We start from the raw sequence: 19,342 nt of genomic DNA, 5'->3' as shown, positions 1-19,342 counted from the left end.
ATTTGAGGCCTTCATTGAGTATGAAGTAGATACATCACTCTACCAGCTTCTATGAAGATTCAGAATCTTAAGTTGAGAAAGAATACACCCAGAGAGGCATAGGGTTGTCTCTGCAATGTGGACCTACCAGTGACTTCTTTAAAATTTCTCCTTTTGGCTCATGTACACTTTCTATAAATCTACTAAGTATGTATTTTTAACAAAAATAAATGATTGCCAAAATGATACCTAAATGTTAGTATTAATTGCTGAATCACTAATAAAACTGTGCTATTTGTTTTGCTTTCTTGAGACAGGGTCTCACTTTATAGCCCCTGGCTGGCTATAAAGTGGAATAAACTGGAATAAGCTGGAACTCACCATGTAGACCAGGATGGCCTCAAACTCAGAGACCCACTTGCCTCAGCCTCCAGAGTGCTAGAATGAAGGGTATACTTCACTATGCCCAGCTATGAAACTGTCCTTAAGGATATTCTACTCACATAAAAGATGTTATTGCAATAATTCTCACCTCCAGTTTATTGGCCACACATGAAGTTTATCTAATGAACGTTTATTCTATGTTATGTCCTGTGGGGAGGAAATGAAGTCCTGAGTGAATGAGTATTGTTGATAGAGTGTAGCCAGTCAGTTCAAGGGCCCTGAAGCCTCAGACCCAGGGAAATGGCAAAGCCTTTCCCAGGTGAGGCTCGGGGGAAGGGAGGACAGCAGAGCCTTTCTCAGATCCGAGTATACTTGTTATAAACGATTGACCCTCAGCTTAAACCAGTATACGCAGGGACTGTCAGCCATATCTTCCTCCCTCCATTGACCACAACCTGAAACTACTCCCCCACAGAGATCAGCTGACCTCTTTCCTCCTCGTTCAGCTGTATACAATAAACCCAATTAAGATGTATAAAATTAATATACTGAGTTTCCAGGCTTCTGCTGGTACATCTCCATTACAGCACATGGCCTACTCAATCCCAGCTTTTCTGTCTGTGTGTCCTTTCTGCTTTCCTCATTACCCAAGTCAAGTCAACCCCCAAGCATGCAGCTCACAGCAATGCCCATTGCAGAGATAGACTATGCAGAGCTAAAGGACTGACTGTAGACTCTCAGGCAGTCTACACAGCTCTTGCTGAAACACTTCCTTGACCTATACAAGAAATAAACGGGGTGGAGAGATGGCTCAGCGGTTAAGAGCACTGACTGTTCTTCCAAAGGTCCTGAGTTCAAATCCCAGCAACCACATGGTGGCTCACAACCACCCGTAATGAGATCTGACACCCTCTTCTGGAGTGTCTGAAGACAGCTACAGTGTACTTACATATAATAAATAAATAAATCTAAAAAAGGGGGGAGGGAGGCTGGAAAGATGGCTCAGTGGTTAAGAACATTGACTGCTCTTCCGAAGGTCCTGAGTTCAAATCCCAGCAACCACATGGTTGGCTCACAACCACCCATAACAAATCTGACTCCCTCTTCTGGAGTGTCTGAAGACAGCTACAATGTACTTACATATAATAAATAAATAAATAAATCTTTTTAAAAAAGAAATAAACAATAGGAAAACTTTTAAAGTCTAAGGGTGTACTGGCTGGTTTTGTGTGTCAACTTGACACAGGCTGGAGTTATCACAGAGAAGGGAGTTTCAGTTGGGGAAGTGCCTCCATGAGATCCAGCTGTGGGGCATTTTCTCAATTGCACCTTGTGGGTGGTGCCATCCCTGGGCTGGAGGTCTTGGGTTCTATAAGAGAGCAGGCTGAGCAAGCCAGAAGAAGCAAGCCAGTAAGAAACATCTCTCCATGGCCTCTGCATCAGCTCCTGCTTCCTGACCTGCCTGAGTTCCGGTCCTGACTTCCTCTGGTGATCAACAGCCATGTGGAAGTGTAAGCTCAATAAACCCTTTCCTCCCCAACTTGCTTCTTGGTCATGATGTTTGTGCAGGAATAGAAACCCTGACTAAGACAAAGGGATTTTAAAGATTTTTTTTAAAAAAGATTTATTTATTATGTTTACAGCATTCTGCCTGCATATATGACTGCAGGCCAGAAGAGGGCATCAGATCCCACTACAGATGGTTGTAAGCCACCATGTAGTTGCTGGGAATTGAACTCAGGACCTCTGCAAAAGCAGCCATCTCTCCAGCCCCAAGGATTGTTTTTATAACAGTTTAAAAATTGCTATGTTCTGGGGTAAGACTGTAACTCAATGATAGGACACTGGTCTAGTAAGGCCCATGTTCTGTTCCCAAGCAAATAAATGCTTTTCTGTTAATGAAATAATATGTTCTCACATTCACAACTTATATTACTGAAGTCAATTTTGGGGAAAATTTCATAAGAAACTATCTGAGCCTCATTTTTAACATCAACAAAAGTATCTGACAACTCACTCTTTCACCAACAAGCTTCCGAAAATGGACTACAGTGTAAGTCAGTGTAGTCTCACACCACCTCATGAAAGTGGGAAATCTACATGTCTAAAACAGACTTATCAACAAAGAAGGCTGAAGAACATGTATTAGCTTCATAACAAATATATCCTAACATAGAAAAATCTAGAACAGTGCGTGAAACCAAGCAGTTCTGAGTGTGGGATCACAGAGAATGTGTCTTCTGGGACATGTTTCTATACTGTCTAATTCTCCTTAATGAACATATTTCACATTTATAAGCAGAGTGAACAGTGAAGGTCAGTGGGCCCTGAGACAGGAGGCAACTGTGACAAAGGTGGGACCCTAGATCCACTGCCATGTTGTCCTGGTTTTGAGGCTGGGTAATAAAACTTGGACCGAGTCAGGACCAGGTGAAGGATAGAACCTTACATGATTCTCACATATTAGAATCGGCTAACATAAATCATCAGCCAAGGCCATGGGATAAAGACTATAGTCTATCAAAAAACAAACAAACAAATAAACTATAGTCTACCAGGGTTTTTGTTTTCTTTATGTTTTGGGATATATAGTCATTTCAACTGGATTAGATGCTGGGAATCCTGGTTTCTTCTGTTTGCTTGATGCTATATGGGAAAATTTTAAATTACACTTATTGTAGTGGGTGGGTGGGCGTGTATAACAAGGCATGCATGTAGAAGTTAGAGGACAACTTGCTGGAGAAGTCAGTTCTCTCCTTCTACCATCTTGTTGCAGGTATGAAACACAGGTCCCCTGGCTTGGCAGTGAGTGCCTTTACCCACTGACTTGGTGTGGATAGATTTAGACGCAAATTCATGTGCACTTAGTTAAGTATTTTGCAACTGAGCCTGGGCAGATCAAATGCCATTCCAAGAAGGGCGTGTTAAAAATGCCACTTAGCTAAAAACTCTTCTTAGATAACATGTATCTAAGTTGATCTCTAAATTGAAGCATCTGTATGGATGGTCCAATCACATTAGCTAGACTTTGGCCTGAGTCCTTGATTCAAGGAGCAGAGAAAAGAAAGCAGCCATTATTCATGTACTCACACAATAATCTGCAAAAAAAAAAAAAAAAAAAAAAAATAGTATTCACATAACATAGGAAAAAATCAGTATTCGGAAAGATAAAAGTGTATGCTTTAAAAGGAAACAAAATGTATGAAATGTTCACTCATTAGACACAGAGTGTTAACAAAGTGTTGACTGGTAAAATTAAACCCTGGATGGAGGGCTCGAGGGACTACTCGTGAGTAAGAGCATTTGCTTTTCTGCCAGAGTCACTCCCAGCACCTATGCTAGGAGCTCACACCACCTTTAACTGCAGCTTCAAGGGCTATGGTGCCCTCTTCTGGTACCTGCACACATGTGGTATATACACATTAATAAAAATAAATCTCTTGAACTACGTTATAAAATTTTATAACTTTTGAGCTGGAGAGATGGTTCAGCAGTTATGAGCAGTGACTGCTTTTCCAAAAGACTTAAATTCAATTCCCAGCACCTACATGCTGGCTCATAACCATCTGCAATTTCAGTTTTGAAGGATCTGAGGTGTGTGTGTGTGTGTGTGTGTGTGTGTGTGTGTGTGTGTGCATGCACACACATGCATAGTGTTCATTGGGCCATCAGTACCATGTGGAGGTCAGAGGACAATTCTTCAGAGTGGGTTCTGTCCGCCGACCTTTATGTGGGTTCTAGGGATTGAACTCAGATCTCCAGACTTGTACAGAAAATGCTTTACCCGCCAAGCTGACTCATTGGCACTATAATTTTTTTAATGAGTTGGAAAATATAAAACTTTTTTTTTTGAGACAGGCTTTCTCTGTATAGTTCTGGCTGTCCTGGAACTCACTCTGTAGACCAGGCTGGCCTCGAACTCAGAAATCCACCTGCCTCTGCCTCCCAAGTGCTGGGATTAAAGGCGTGCCCCACTATTGCCTGGCTATAAAATTATTTTACAAGGAGAATCGCACTAACTTTCTAGACATGGGTTGATGATGAATGAATAGTTTTTCCCCTTTTCAAGAGCATGACTAAGTACGTTACATACACCAACCTTTAAATTTTGTCCAAGTTTTTTATCTTTCAAATGTTTTTCCACTGAAAACACAAGCACCTGTGTGTGTGTGTGTGTGTGTGTGTGTGTGTGTGTGTGTGTGTGGTGTGTGATAGTGAACAGCGAATTCAGAGCCTTGTGAATGCTCCGCAAGTGCTAAACCACTGAGCTATACCATGGAAGCCAAAAAGAGGTTAAGAGTACTTGCTACTCCTGTAGAAGACCCAGACTGGATTCCCAGCACCCACAGGGTGACTCAAGCCTCTGTAGCTCAAATTCCATAGGGTGCTCTTCTGACCTCTGCGTTGTTCACATGTGGTATATTAACATGTGAGCAAAAACATACATGTAAAATGATAATAAATATTTTAAATTAATTAATTAAAAATAAAAGTCTATGCCTGGGCATATCAGTCTGTACCTACAACTCCAACACTCAGGAGGCTGGTTAGGTTAGTAGAACTCATAGCTAGCCTGGGCTATATATTGAGAACCTAGAAGAAGAGGAGGAGGAAGAAGAGGAGGAGAAAGAGAAGGAGGAGGAAGAGGAAGAAGGGAGGGAAGGAAGGAAGGAAAGAAAGAGAGGGAAAGAGAGAAATAGAAAGAAAAAGGAAAAGGAAAGAGGAACATGTCTCAAAAAACAAAATGGCAGCCCAGGTGTGGTGGTACACACCTTTAATCCCAGCACTAAGGAGGCAGAGGCAGGTGGATATCTGTGAGTTCCAGGACAGCCAGTAGAGAGCCTCTGTAGCAAAACATACAGAAAATTCAGTGTGTAGGAGGGAGCTGGAGAGATGGCTCAGTAGTTAAGAACACTTGCAACTCTTGCAGAGGACCCAGACTCAGTTCCCCACACCCACATAGCAGCCCACAACTCTCTGTAACTCTAATTCAAAGGCATCTTAGACCTTCATCTGGGCCTTCGCCCACACCAGGTACACAGGTGATGCATGTACATACATGTACACATAAAATTATAAAATAAAATTAAAAGCTGGGCCTGGTAGTACACACCTGTAAACCCAGAGGCTGAGGCAAGAGGATAGCTAATCTGAAGCCTGCCTGGGTTTCGTAATTAGTCCAAAGGCAGCCTGGGCAACTTAGTAAGCTCCTGTCTCAAAGCTCTGGGGTAACACACACGTGAGTCTCTAGGTTTAATCTACGGTACTGAAAAACAAACCTCAGTGCATATTTATACAAATATAGAAATCTGAGCAGACTTATGGACTTTGAAGTTAAAATGCCTGATTCTCAAGGACATTGGGTATATGGATGTTGGCAAGACCTGTTTGCTGCACACTCTGCTTTTGTTCACTCTTAACTTGGAGATGGGGTGTGGTAGGGGGATATTTGTCCTCCTAGTATGAGCAGAAGCCCCTCTCCCTTCCTCTAACCTCACCAATAGCCCTGCACTAGTCCATCCCCTCAAGGGCAGCCACAGCGTGCTGAGCAGCCTTGTGAGCTGTCATTCAGCAGCAAGCCTACATGTCTGGAAAATGGGATTTCTATCTGATCCACTGAGCATATCACCAAGTCTCAGTCTAGGATTTGTCTCCTCCTAAGAGAGGCGAGTGGACGGATACTGCTATGTGAAGCTGGTGTTTTGGAGATTGCATTGTTTCATACATCCATGGATAGATGGATTCTGCCTATGAAAAGCAGCTTCTCCCCTCAGCTCAGAATATTTATTAATAACAGAACAAAGCAGCTAAAGTGAAGAGGCAGCCACTTCCTGGAAGGAAAACTAGACTCTATCCTTTCCAGGGGGCCTCTCTCCACCCAAAAAGCCTTGTTTCACAGTACAGCAGAGCCCACAAAACAGAGCTTTCTGCTCCAAGGGACCCAGGTGTAGACAGTCCAGGTAGAGAAGGCAAAGTCCAAGGAGTTATCGTGAAAAGGGAAAACTCTGCCTGATCCTTCTAGTGCTTTCCCACCCTTAAAAAACCTGGGTGCCGCAGCAGAGTATTTGAATTATGGCTCAATGAAGAGGATACAACATGCAGAAATGTTTGCCCCACGCAAAGTCATCCTAAAGAAACCTGGGAACTGAGGACAAGATACGCACAGGCAAGGAGGGAGGACATCTTAGGCCTGGAACTGAGGAGGAGGAGGAGGAAGAGGAGGAGGAGGAGGAGGAGGGAGAGGAGGAGGAGGAGGAGGAAGAGGAGGAGGAGGAGGAGGAGGAGGAGGAGGAAGAGGAAGAGGAGGAAGAGGAGGAGGAGGAGGAGGAACTCACTGTTTGTCAGCATCTGCAAGTCTTCCACGGAGGGAGGAGAGGATTTCTTCTCATAAGGGATGACTGTGTTCAGATACTGCCAAGACAAACAGGGCATGCAGAACGTGAGTCATGGTCCCTCGGGTCAAGGCACAGTGGGCAATCTGAACCTGGGCCAAGCTTTTCCTCATATTCTGGGTAACACTCACCATCAGTAGAACACTGTTACTTTAGAACCTTCTTCCACCTCTTTGTGTATATCTTGAAAATAAGCTTTCCTGTATCAATGGGGGAAAACTTCCACTACCCCAACACCTACATTCTTAATATGCTAAAGTCTTTTTGGTTCTCAGAATCCTAGGAGTGTTGCTCCTCCTGGATGACAGCTGGGGCAGTATGTACAGTTTTATTCTTGCCATTTGGGAAGAAATTATTTCTCTCTTGTCAAAATGACATATCTACCTGAGATCTTGATTGTCAAATTTGCTCCTTCCTACAACAAAGCAAGCCCTGAGGTACCCAGCCAGTAGGCATTAAATACCAGTAGGCCATAGAGATCTTGTCAGCCTAGGGAGCCCTAGGTGATAAACAGAAGGTCAAAAGGCCTGGATTTGTACTTGGGGCCTTGTCAGCAGCAGTGAAGTCCCAGACGGATGCCCTATGATTCTGGGCCTCAGTTCTCCCAGGAACATGGAGGGCTGGTTAGAAGTTCCTAGTCATCCTAGACTATGGTCATACAGTTTTAAGCCTTAGGATTCAGCCTTGATCATTAAAACAGCATATATACTTCTTGATCACTTATTCCACATTTTCAAAGTTGTCAGTGCACACACTATACACACACAGACATACAGTACACACACTGCCAAGTCTATTAGATTTTGTACACCATAAGGGGAGGCCCTCTCACTTCTGCACCTTGAGGACATAGCAACAGATCACAGCATGTAAGAGGCAGTCATCAAACTCTGCCTTAATAACCAAAAGTGTAAGCCACACAGATGCTGTAGTTTAAATATAAAGTGTCTTCCAAAGGTCCATATACAAAGCCTTGTTCCTCAGGGTCATGGTACTTGAAGAGCAGGACCCAGGGGAGATCCTTATGGTGTCCTTAAAGGATATTGAATATTCTCTCTTGACCTCTTATGTGCCCCGCCCCATTCTGTCTCTGTCTCTTCTCTCTGTCAAGTTTGACATGGGACTGCTTGTTACTACAAACACACCCACATGATGTCACCATACCAAATGTCAAACAGGTGAGGACACCCAATAAAAATAAATAAGTAAAACTTTGTTCTTTCTAAAGTTAATTGCCTCGGCTATTTCATTGTAGTACTTCAAAGCTGACTACTTGCTTCAAAATTTACTGTCAAAATGGAAGCAAGAGAGTGTCACAGTCTATCTTAGACTTACAGTCAGATCTGGAGGTTGAAGAGGCAATATTGGTGGCACAGGCTCAGCTGGCCATCCAAAGACCTTTGAAAGACATTACCTTTGTCCTCTATCTTTGTTTTTTTGTTTGCCTTTTGTTTTTGTTTTTGTTTTTGTTTTTGTTTTTGTTCTTTTTTGTTTTTGTTTTGAGACAGGGTTTCTCTGTGTAGCCCTGGCTGTCCTGGAACTCACTCTGTAGACCAGGCTGGCCTTGAACTCAGAAATCCACCTGTCTCTGCTTTCCAAGTGCTGGGATTAAAGGCATGTGCCACCACTGCCCGGCTCTGTCTTCCTTATAAATGAAAGAAAATGTTAGGAAACTTCATGCTGGCCCAAATTTTGGAATAACTCTGGTGAGTCTCCATCACCCTCATCTCTGGTGAGAAAATGAGCTGCTAGCTGTCTAGAAGGATAAAGGAGCTAACTGGCTGCACATACCTGTCTGTCAGCGCCTGAGGAGCCAAAGGTCTGGCGGATGCCACTCTGCAGGATGTTGGAGATGCCTTCCATGCTGAAGCGCTAAAAAAGAAATACACTCAAGACAGGCAAAGGCTTCCTGGCCCAATGTCACCACCCCAGGGACTTCTATGTCCTTGCTCAAACGTTTGTCAGCTGTCACACTGCCCTCGATAATTAGCAAATGCAGAGAAGCCAAAATTTAAGCAAGAAGCCAAAATTTAAGCAGTCTTAGAGACTCATTTGGGTAAGTCCCTCAAGGTTATAAGACCCTTTTGTCATCCCCAGACTTCCTCATTTTATCCTGCATCATGTGAACAGAAAAATAAGACAGGGCAGCACAATTCTGGGGAACTATGAAGCACAGATCTTGGTGGGAAATAGAGCATACAGCTTTTGGGAAGTGTAGGCTTCTAGAAATGGCCTGGTGCAGGAAAACTTTTCTTCAAGACACACATGGCCCGGGACTAATTCAATAGGTCTGTGATAGAGCTAGGCAAAGGTGCATTGAAAAAGCTAGTTAGGTAATACTATAGACCTTACCCTATCAAGAACCAGTGAGCCATCTGGTCATTTCTAGCCATTCAAATAGTCCAGCAATACCCTACACCTGCCCCAAAGAGACCAGACCAGACAATAACCCATGCCTATGGTACACATACTGACTCTGGCCTATTTTTTTTGTGGAGAACACAGGTCATATCTAATTACTTTTTAGTGTTTACTCATTGTGTCCTCCCCTTAGACCAGAGGCCTTCTGGGAAGTCAGGAGAATGGTGGTATTCCCTCCCTTCCTGACCCCACTGCCTGTCACAGGGTTCTGCCCACAGTTATTACTCAGTAACTGTTTAGGGGTCCACTGCAGGGTAAGTATGAGGACATGTGATGGTTAGGGCTTAAAGCTGGCAGTGCCTAGACTTCTGGTTGTTCTCGTACCTTGAGAGGCATCTGGTTTCCCTTCTCTATCCGGCTGCTCTGCAGGCTTAACCCCTTCTCTTTCCGCCTCTTCTTCATCAGTTCCCGCTGCTCCTTCTGCTTGTTCTGAACCTCAATGAGCACCGTGATGAAGGAGTTCTTCACTTCCTTCTCAAACTCCAGCTCGTCTCTGCGGGCCAGCTGGTGGACCAGCTCCTCTGAGAAGTCACGGATGGCACCCTCCACCTGGTCCAGCAGCTCTGTCAGCTCAGACCCCGACATGTGTCTCAGCCCTAAAGAGGAAGATGGATTTCATAAGTGATGCTTACAGACAGAAACAAATCTGCTAGAGATGAAACCATTCTTAGAGAGGGCCCCTTCCTAGTCTCTGAAAGACTGTCACAATTAGGAGAAAGGCCAGGAGGAAAACAGCATTATATCACATACAGAAAAGAAGACCCAACTTAGAAAGCAGAGGGGAAAGATGTGTCCAAAAGGAAGCACAAGAACTCTGTGTTCAATGAAAGAAGGTACATGCCTGGTTTTGATATCTTGTTCTGTTTTGTCTATCTGTCCCCTGTCTTTGTAATACTCACATAGAAGAGGTTAGTGAGGGTAAAATACTGATACATACAGGAGGTAGTGTCTTCTATCAGGAAGTTATGGAGACAGAGCTCAACCCAAAATGAACATGGCATGAGGGTGTATGGTCCTATGCCTCAGTCTACACTCCACACTGTGGGAGTCCCAGGTAAGACTGGGAAAAGTGGTGAAAAATGAAGCCTTGTCAACCAAGAGGTTACTTCCCAAGACATAGAAAGGGAACCAGAAATTACAGACATGGATACCTTTAACATTTTGTCTTTTAAGGCTGCATGATGTATAATAGATTTAGATTGTCATCAATAAATTGAGTATTTCAGATAGGATAGGAGAGCCAAGCATAGGAGCACATGCCTTTAATGCTAGCACTTGGGTGGCAGAGGCAAGTCAAGCTCTGTGAGTTCAAAGATAGCATGGTTTATATTAGAGAGTTTCAGGACAGCCAGATCTACATAATAAGTACTGCCTACAAAAGAAGGAAGGGAGGGAGGGAGGAAGGAAGGAAGCAATAGAGAATGTTTTTTTAAAACATGTATGTGTGTTTTACCTACATGTATGCCTGTGTACCTTGTACTTGTATGGAAATGGTACCCATAGAGGCCAGAAGAGGGCATCAGATCCCCAGGAACTGGAGTTACAAGTAGTAACCATAAGTAGCCGTGTGGGTGCTGGGAATTGAAATTGGGTCCTTTGCAAGATCAGCCAGTACTCTTAAATGCTGAGCCATCTTTCCAACCCTTGCTATTTTGTTTTCTGAGACAAGGTCTCAATATGTAGCCAAGGATAGCCTCTAGCTCTCTTTCCTCCTGCCTCCACCTCCTAGATGCTGGTGGGTACGTAGTGCTATCACATCTAGTGAGGAGAAAGGATTGTAAATCTTCCTGACACATGTCTGAGAATGCAGTCAGTGGCAGAACATTTGCTTAGCATGAAAGTAGCCCTGGGTGTAACCCAGAGAGAGAGAGAGAGAGAGAGAGAGAGACCCACTAGAAAGAAATGACTGTATTAGATGACAAAGAAGCCAGTCACCTGGATATATTTATTACACTGTATACAATGTATTGAAATGTTTCAAATGACACTGTATTCCATAAACACATAAATTTGCCACATGCCAATTAAGCATGCTAATAAGTACATAGAATAGGTTTAAGGAGCACCTTTATTTCTCCTCAGTTCTTCCCTCTCCTTGTTTCTGCTTAGCCTGGGTATCTGATGACTCAGTTGGCACTTCCTGTTTTGTTTTGCCCTTTGAAGCTGCCATTCTCTTTCTGGTTTTTGCCATTTCACTTTGCTTTGCTTAGTGCTTCTATGTTTGGGCCCTTTGTGTGCCTCAGAATGGCCTGACTGGGCGGGTGGTGAATACAGCTAGGCAGCCCCACCCACTCCATCATCTCATTGGCTTCCTATGGTGGCACAGCCTCATCTCCTTAGGGCCAGGCAGTCTTGCTTTCAGGATGCGGTGCTTGACGGTCTCTGTTTTTGCCACTTCCACGTGAAATTTGGACTGAGTTACCACGACAAACGCACCTTCTTGTTCAGCCCCACTCCCCATCCTACTTCATAGTAACATCCCTGCAAAAGCAGGCTTCCTCCTGCAGCTCAGCATGCACGAACATCCTTTAGACACCTGCTGAGTTTTTATTACATTTTCATTTCACGCCTCATCCAGCCCAGCCTTTGTATAGTCATTACTATAAATCTGTGTTAGAGAGGTAATGTGAGACAGACATTCAAAGACTGGACTCTGGAGTTAATTTCCCTGGTTTCAAGTGCTATCTGGACCGCCCCTAATAATGTATAGGAAAAGTGTAAATTGAAAATGAAATCTCCACTCTCCACACTGAAAGTAAAAGGAAGAGGGCTGAGAGTATAGCTCAGTGTTAGAGTGTTAGTGTTAACAAGCATGATAGAGTGCATGGTAGCATGAGGTTCTGTGCTTAATTCCCAGCCCTAAACATCACACGCACACACGCACACACACACTCACACATTCACACACACAGACACACTCACACACACAGACACACTCACACACACATACATGCACACATTCACACACACACATACGCACACACACACATACACATACAGACACGTGCGCACACACACGCACATACACACACACAGACACGCGAACACACACACACATACATACACACAGACACGCGCACACACACACAGACACGCGCACACACACACAGACACACACACATTCACACACACTCACACACACATACACACACATTCACACACACAGACACGCTCACACACACATACATGCACACATTCACACACATACGCACACACACACACATACACACACAGACACGCGCACACACACACGCACATACACACACACAGACATGCGTACACACACTCACACACACACACATACACACACACAGAGAAACAGAGACAAAGGCAGAGAGACACAGAGAGAGAGATAATTTTCCTCTTCTCCATATCCCTTTTCTTTTAGAGTTTCTCTGTCTGTCCTTTTCAAATATATATTAAATTTTTAATAGCTAAATAAGCTCCCTCCTTCCCCTCTCCACAGTTTAAGAAGGGTTTCTTCAAGGATCTGAGAGCCACTGCTTCGAAAAATAATCAAAAGGAGATAAGACCTAATCTCCCACTGTTCTGGAAGCACAGGGGCCTAACTCAGCCACCTGACTCCAAATTGCAAAACCTGCTTAAGGTAGTGGATCCTATCCACTTAGTTATAACAAGAGTACAATTTCCTTCAGTCTTTGCTGTCCCGAGACTTAACTGGGATGTATAGCCTGTTCTCATTTAACGATTACTCAGTAATAAAATTGCTCTGCATCCAAATTTTTTGTGGAAAGGATTTTCTGAATGGCAAAGAGATTTTGTTTATAATTTTATTTCTCCAACTGTGGGCTTGGATAAGTCACTTAACCTCCAGATGTTAGCTCGGTCTGCGGGGCATGGTGTGAAGTTGGCTTGAGAGTGGTACATAGAGAACACTAAGACTGCTAGCTCTTACTCTCTCCCTCTCTCACACACATACAGAGGATACTGCAGCTTGTACCTAGGATTCTAGGTTATCATGAATGCTCTGCCACAGAACAATAGCCCCTATCCTACCATGTACGGATGTGTGTGTGTGTGTTATCTCCTCGTTGGTTTTATGGTAGCACCATTGATTGCATTTGGGCAGTGGTTCAGTCCTTTACTCTTATTTAGCACTTAAATTTTATTCTACCTTTTATTTTCCCTGCAAAAATGCTGACTTTTCTTCAGATACCAAATCAGGAAAATGCTGCCTTTCTCTTGGATTGGCAAACCTCTGTGGTAGGGCAGAGATCAAGTTCTGATAGTAGTATGTAAACAGTCTCTGGGCAGGGCACAATCAGGGTGGCACAATCTTTTATAATCTCAGGTGTGAGGTCAAAGACAACCTGGTGTACATAGTGAGTTTTAGACCAGGCAGGGCTTCATAGTGAGACCCTGTCAAAAAACAAAACAAACAAAACAAAACAAAACAAACAAAGCAATTGAGTACCTAATACTAAGGGACCTAATACTTGGTTCTCAGTGAACCTGGCCCAGGGCCCTCACCTTCATAGGACCAGTTGTTGTTGAAGGTCTGTGTCAGGGCCTGCATCTCTTGTAGCAGGACTGAATCTGCCTGGGATGAGATATCTCCTCCATCCTCCTCTTCCAGCACCTCCTCTTCCTCCTCAGGGTCTGGGGAGTTCTGCATCATTTCTTCGATCTCCTCAATCACCTACAGATAAAGCACAAACTCTGTCTCTCCTGGAGGGGTGTTCCCGTTCATTCGAATAGTCAGAGGCATACCTAGTTTGTTCTCTGTCTTCATAAATATTGGATAATAATAAAAATAGACCCACTCAAAGGCTTGCATATATTCTGTCTTTAATGTAAAGCACTTTCACGTAAACCTCTTCCAAGTGCTCCATTTAGATGAACGCATTATTGGAAATCAGCTACTCTTTCAGGAAGTGAAGCAGGGCTGCCTAGAAGTAAACATTTACTTCGGTTTGCTAAGCATTTTGTTTCTAAGTGGGAAAAATATTTTATCTGCCCAACTATAACACAAAACTCAGTTCATTAATTTTCACACTTCTTGTAGCAGACAGGGAGGAGAGGAGGGAGAGGAACGCACACATTCCAAAAGCAACCCCAAATAGGAAGGAAAACAGATGTTTCTCCAAATTTGCCTGGACAAGAGCTGAAGCTTCCCAGGAAAAAGTGAAAGTAAAGCTCAGAAGATGATAAAAGAGCAGCCAGTGTCTAGAGAGCAAAGAGTAGGTGAGAACCCCAGCTCTGAACTGGATGGTTAGTGGGACTCAGCTCCCTGCAAGCTGAGGGTCAAGGGAGATGCTACCAAAAGAATGGAAGAACTACTGTGGGCATTAGCTGTTTGCACACAAGGAGAGGAAGCCAAGCTCTCACGAGGAAGTGGGTCATGATGAGTCTGGTGACCACAGCATGTTTAGCTGTCTCAGCCTCTTCACAGTGCTGTGAGGGAAACCTGAAGACTGCGATTTGGAGATAGGTTTCTTCCTGCTGGGCTGGACTGAAAGGAACGGGGCTTACTTATTCTTTTGAGAGAAGAGTACAAACTTTTTTATACACAAACTTGCTCAAATCAAACTGAAAATTTACGACATGCCTAGTCTTCAAAGGGCATTTTATAAAACGTGACCAAGTAACACAGCTGTCCTTTATGGTTTTACAGCTGAGAACAGTTTTCATTGTGCCCGTGATGGTTAATATTGATAGTCAATTTAATAGCCTCTAAAGTCATCTGGGAGACAAATTTCTGAGCTCTTCTGTGAGGCAATTAGGTTAATTAAGGTGGTAAGACCCACCTTAACTATGGACAGCACCATTCCCTACCCTTGGAAGGCAGAGGTAGAATTCAAGGCTAACTTGTTCTAAAAGATGAATTCCAGGCCAACCAGGGCTCTAGTGTAAGACGTGGTCTTGAAAATAAAATAAAAGGGCTGGAGAGATGGCTCAGCCAGTAAAGAGCATTGACTGCTCTTCCAGAGGTCCTGAGTTCAATTCCCAGCAACCACATGGTGGCTCACAACCACCTATAATGGGATCTGATGCACTCTTCTGGTGTGTCTGAAGACAGCTACAGGGTACTTGTATAAATGAAATAAATCTTTAAAAAAGAAAAAAGAAAAAGAAAAGAAAAGAGAAAGGAGAAAGTGAAGCTGAGTACCTGCACTCATCTTTCTGCTTCCTGACTGTGCGTGCCACGTGACCAGCTACCTCAGTTTCCTGCTGCCATGACTACACTGCCATGGTAGACTGTACCTTTAAGTAGGATTGTAAGAAAACCTTCCTCCCCGAAGTTGGCTTTTGTTAAGTATTTAATCACATTGATGAAAAAAAGTGACTAATGAGAACCTACCATTGAGGTACAATCCCTCCCTTCAAGTCGAAATCAAAACTACAAGCCATGAGATGGTAGAGGTGACGGTAGGGGTGGCTCCATAGTTTAGAGCACTTGTTGTTCTTCCAGAGGACTTAGGTCCAGTTCCCACCTGGTAGCTCACAACCATTTGTTACTCTACTCCCAGGGGATCTAACACCCTCTTCTAGCCTCTCCAGGAACCACACATCAACAAGTATAGAGACCCTCACATATAGACATAAAGTAAAAATAAATTTACTTTTAAAAAGACTTTTGCCTTGCTGGGTATGTTGAGTTTAAAGACAGCCTGGTCTATATAACAAGTTTCAGGCCAGCCAAAGCAAAACAAAACGAACAAATGAAAACCAAAATTCTCTTAGCCCCATTGGTTTTTTGTTTTGTTTTGTTTGCTTGTTTGTTTTGAGACAGGGTTTCTCTGTGTAGCCTTGGCTGTCCTGGAACTCACTCTGTGGACCAGGCTGGCCTCGAACCCAGAAATCCACCTGCCTCTGCCTCCCAAATACTGGGATTAAAGGCATGCGCCACCAATACCTGGCAAGACACCTGTTCTTGACATGATTTCCTTCAATCTCCTCTTCTTTACCTATATTAAATCCTACTTTAAAAAAGACAAGGAAGGGCTGGAGATATGGCTTAGTAATTAAGAGCACTGACTGCTCTTCTAGAGGTCCTGAGTTCAAATCCCAGCAACCACATGGTGGCTCACAACCATCTGTAATGAGATCTGATGCCCTCTTCTGGTGTGTCTGAAGACGGCTACAGTGTACTCACATATAACAATAAATAAACCTTTAAAAAAAGAAGAAAAGAAAAATGTAGCCCGCGCGGTCTTCTCGCCGGGAAGAAGACACGCGGACACTAGGTTCCTTCTGCAGCAACTGTTTATTTGTCTCCATCCATAGGGAAAAAAGGGTCGAGCCCAAAATCCGCACTGCTTATATACACCACAGTGCGCGTATCTGCCCACAGCGTGACGTGTCTGCTCATGATTGGCTGTTCGCTCATTACCCTACGTAAAGCCCCAGAATGGGCCGTGACATGGCGTCTTTTCACTCTACGCACATGCGCCAACATTTCTCTACGCACATGCGCAAACAGTTGTCCACTAGGAGTTAACAGCGGAAGTAGGCACCATCTTGCCATGGCGAATGCCTCTCAAGATTCACGGCTCCCCACAGAAAAACAAGAAAAGAAAAGGAATTAAAAGAAAGAACTGGATCCTACTTTAGCACAAAGAAGCACGTCTACTAAAACGCACGTTCTGGCTCTGCTGGTTTCCAGTAGAGCCTTTTCAGAAGAGCTCATGAAAGCTTGTGTGGTGGTCAGCTCCAATAAACACTAACAGATATTTGTTGACTGAGAAGTGACTAAGGAGACTCAACACTTCTGCCTAAGTGAGAAATCACTATGGCTACAACATAATGAATCAGTCTCCAAGGTGAAGCATGGCATCATTTTTTTTTTCCTCACAAAGACAAAAGTGTCTTTGAGACTCCTTTTAGAAGGCTAAAAATTTTCAGGGTTCTATAAAATGTGATAAAACATCCAGCACACAGACACCTGTCTATCACTGCTTCTTAAACAACAACAACAAAAAGGAGTACTTAAGATCACCACATACACATACTTTAAGTGTCCAAGCTCCAAGTACAAGAAAATCTATAAAGAGCCGAGCAGTATCACACGCCTTTAACCCCAGCACTTGGAAGGCAGAAGCAAGGGGGAATCTCTGAGTTTGGAGCCAGCCTGGTCTACAGAGCAAGTTCAAGGGTAGTTGTGGCAGCCAGAGAAACCATCTTGAAAAATAAAACATTTTTTACTTAAATTAAAAAAGAAATCAATCTACACAGGCTTCACAGGAAGTGACGTCAGGAAACTCTAAACATGGCTCTGGCTATCACCACCAACTGCTACAACCAACCGCGTATTAGGCATTAAGTCCACATCTACTGTAAGCAGATAAACTGAGGCATAAAGAGAAATTAAATCTCTTATCAAAGATACTGAACTCATCAACAAGGCACTTCAAGAAGAGTAAAAGGTTCCCGGACCCTGGGAGGGGTGTCACTCATACCTGGTCAGCTGTGAGGAGAGGCTCCTCATTGATGCCAGAGTCATTTTCACTCTTCTCATTGAATTCTTCTTCTTCCTTCTCGTGGGTCTGCAGAAGGGGGAGGTGACATTGTACCCATCAGCAGGCCTAGATCAGATGACACTGACTGCAGGGCCATCTTAGCCTCCCACTGTCTAAAGAAGGAACGTGGAGAGGAGTCCTAGTTTTACCCTGTTCCAGATCTGCCCCCATGGCACAGAAGGCATTGCTGGCATGACCAGAAGAAAACAATAGGGTAGGAATGGGCAGCACCATTCTGACTCAAGGGGATCAGGAGTGTTCTTCAACTCACAGGCAGGATGATGCAGAAACCTTCTCACAGTAAAATGGCTAGCTCATGTAGCAGATACAATTCCTTAAGTTGTATCCATTGAGCAGGGAGAAGGGGTATACAGATTTTATCATAGGGGGCACTTTAAGGAGTAGGCTGAAGTAGTCACAGCTTTTACCTTATGATAATGGATTCTGAAGAGATAGCTCAGCAGGTAAGAGCACTTGCTGTTCTTCCAGAGGACCTGGGTTCAATTCCCAGCACTCACATGTCAGCTTACAACTGTCTGTGACTACATGGTCTGACATGTGTCTTCACAGACATACGTTTGGGCAAAACACCAAAGCATATAAAATAAAAACAAATACATTTTTAAAATTTCTTTTAAAAAATAAGAGAATGTGATAAAATGTCATTCAATCATTGGAATCCAATTGTGGTTTCATTGAAGATGCAGAATGCAAGGAATCGACACAGGATATGTCACATGGACTGAAGGACAAACTGAACCAGGGATGGTGATGCAAACCTGTGATTGCAGCATTTAGGAAGTAGTTCCAGGGTGATTAGGAATTTAAGATCACACTCCTACTATCCTTACCTAGCAACTTTAACCCTAGCCTGAGCTACAAGATCTACCATTTCAAAACAAAACAACAACAGAAAAGGCCAGATGCAGATGGTGATTGCCTGTAATCCCAGCTCTCTGGAAGCAGAAGCAGGAGAGTAGTGGCAGGTCCAAGGCTAGTGAGACCTCATCAAGAAAAGAAAGGAAAGGAAAAAGAAGGGAAGGATGGAGGGGGGAGGAAGGAGGAAGGAAGGGGAGAGAAAGGGAAGGAAAGGAAAGAAAAAAGGAGGGCAAACTAAAGCCCAAGAAAAGCTCTGAAGGGGAACTCTGTTCAGCTCATTTGTCCTGTGCCCCTTAAATTCTATAATCCTAACCAAGAGTCTAGAAGTTCATAACCATTGAGACTGTAGAAGACGTCCAACAAGATATTTGTAACAATTCTGGATATATTGCAAATTGTTAATGGCCTAGAGTTTATGTGTATATCCTGAACACATTCAATTGCCTAAGCACTTAAAAAGTTCCTTCCAGAAATCCAATTGAAAAGCCACACAGGGGCTGGCAAGAAGGATCCAGGAAATTCCTCCAGAGAACCACCTCCCATGCACAATCCACTTTTTCTTGGTCTCTAAGAGCTAATGTGCTGATAGCTCTGTCCCTTTAGGCACAGTTCTTCCTATTCTAACAGGAGACACTCGGTTGAGATTCCAGCTATCCTGTAATGTGGCCTCAAAACTTCTTTTGGCAGGTGCCTCAAAACCATGCACATCCCCTTCTATCTCTGCCTAAAACCAGGAAATAATAATAATAATAATAATAATAATAATAATAATAATAATAATAGCAATAATAATAATGAGGAGGAGGA

General features: G+C 43.5%; 1 protein-coding gene across 2 annotated transcripts in view; it reads right to left on the bottom strand.

The window, feature by feature from the left end:
• Fez1 (fasciculation and elongation protein zeta 1) overlaps positions 1–19,342 on the bottom strand; it is a 47,840-nt gene that overhangs the window by 2,731 nt on the left and 25,767 nt on the right. For both annotated transcript variants that reach the window (XM_031343962.1, XM_031343961.1), the window contains exons 4-8: positions 17,597–17,683; positions 13,668–13,836; positions 9,501–9,772; positions 8,547–8,627; positions 6,699–6,774 (exon numbers count right to left, since the gene is read on the bottom strand). In XM_031343962.1, coding sequence (XP_031199822.1) covers positions 6,699–6,774; positions 8,547–8,627; positions 9,501–9,772; positions 13,668–13,836; positions 17,597–17,683 — 685 coding nt within the window. The remainder of the gene's footprint in view (positions 1–6,698; positions 6,775–8,546; positions 8,628–9,500; positions 9,773–13,667; positions 13,837–17,596; positions 17,684–19,342) is intronic.

This window comes from Mastomys coucha, unplaced genomic scaffold, assembly GCF_008632895.1.
Source record: "Mastomys coucha isolate ucsf_1 unplaced genomic scaffold, UCSF_Mcou_1 pScaffold23, whole genome shotgun sequence".
NCBI classification, from domain to species: Eukaryota; Metazoa; Chordata; class Mammalia; order Rodentia; family Muridae; genus Mastomys; species Mastomys coucha.
This window is presented reverse-complemented; position numbering and strand designations above follow the sequence as displayed.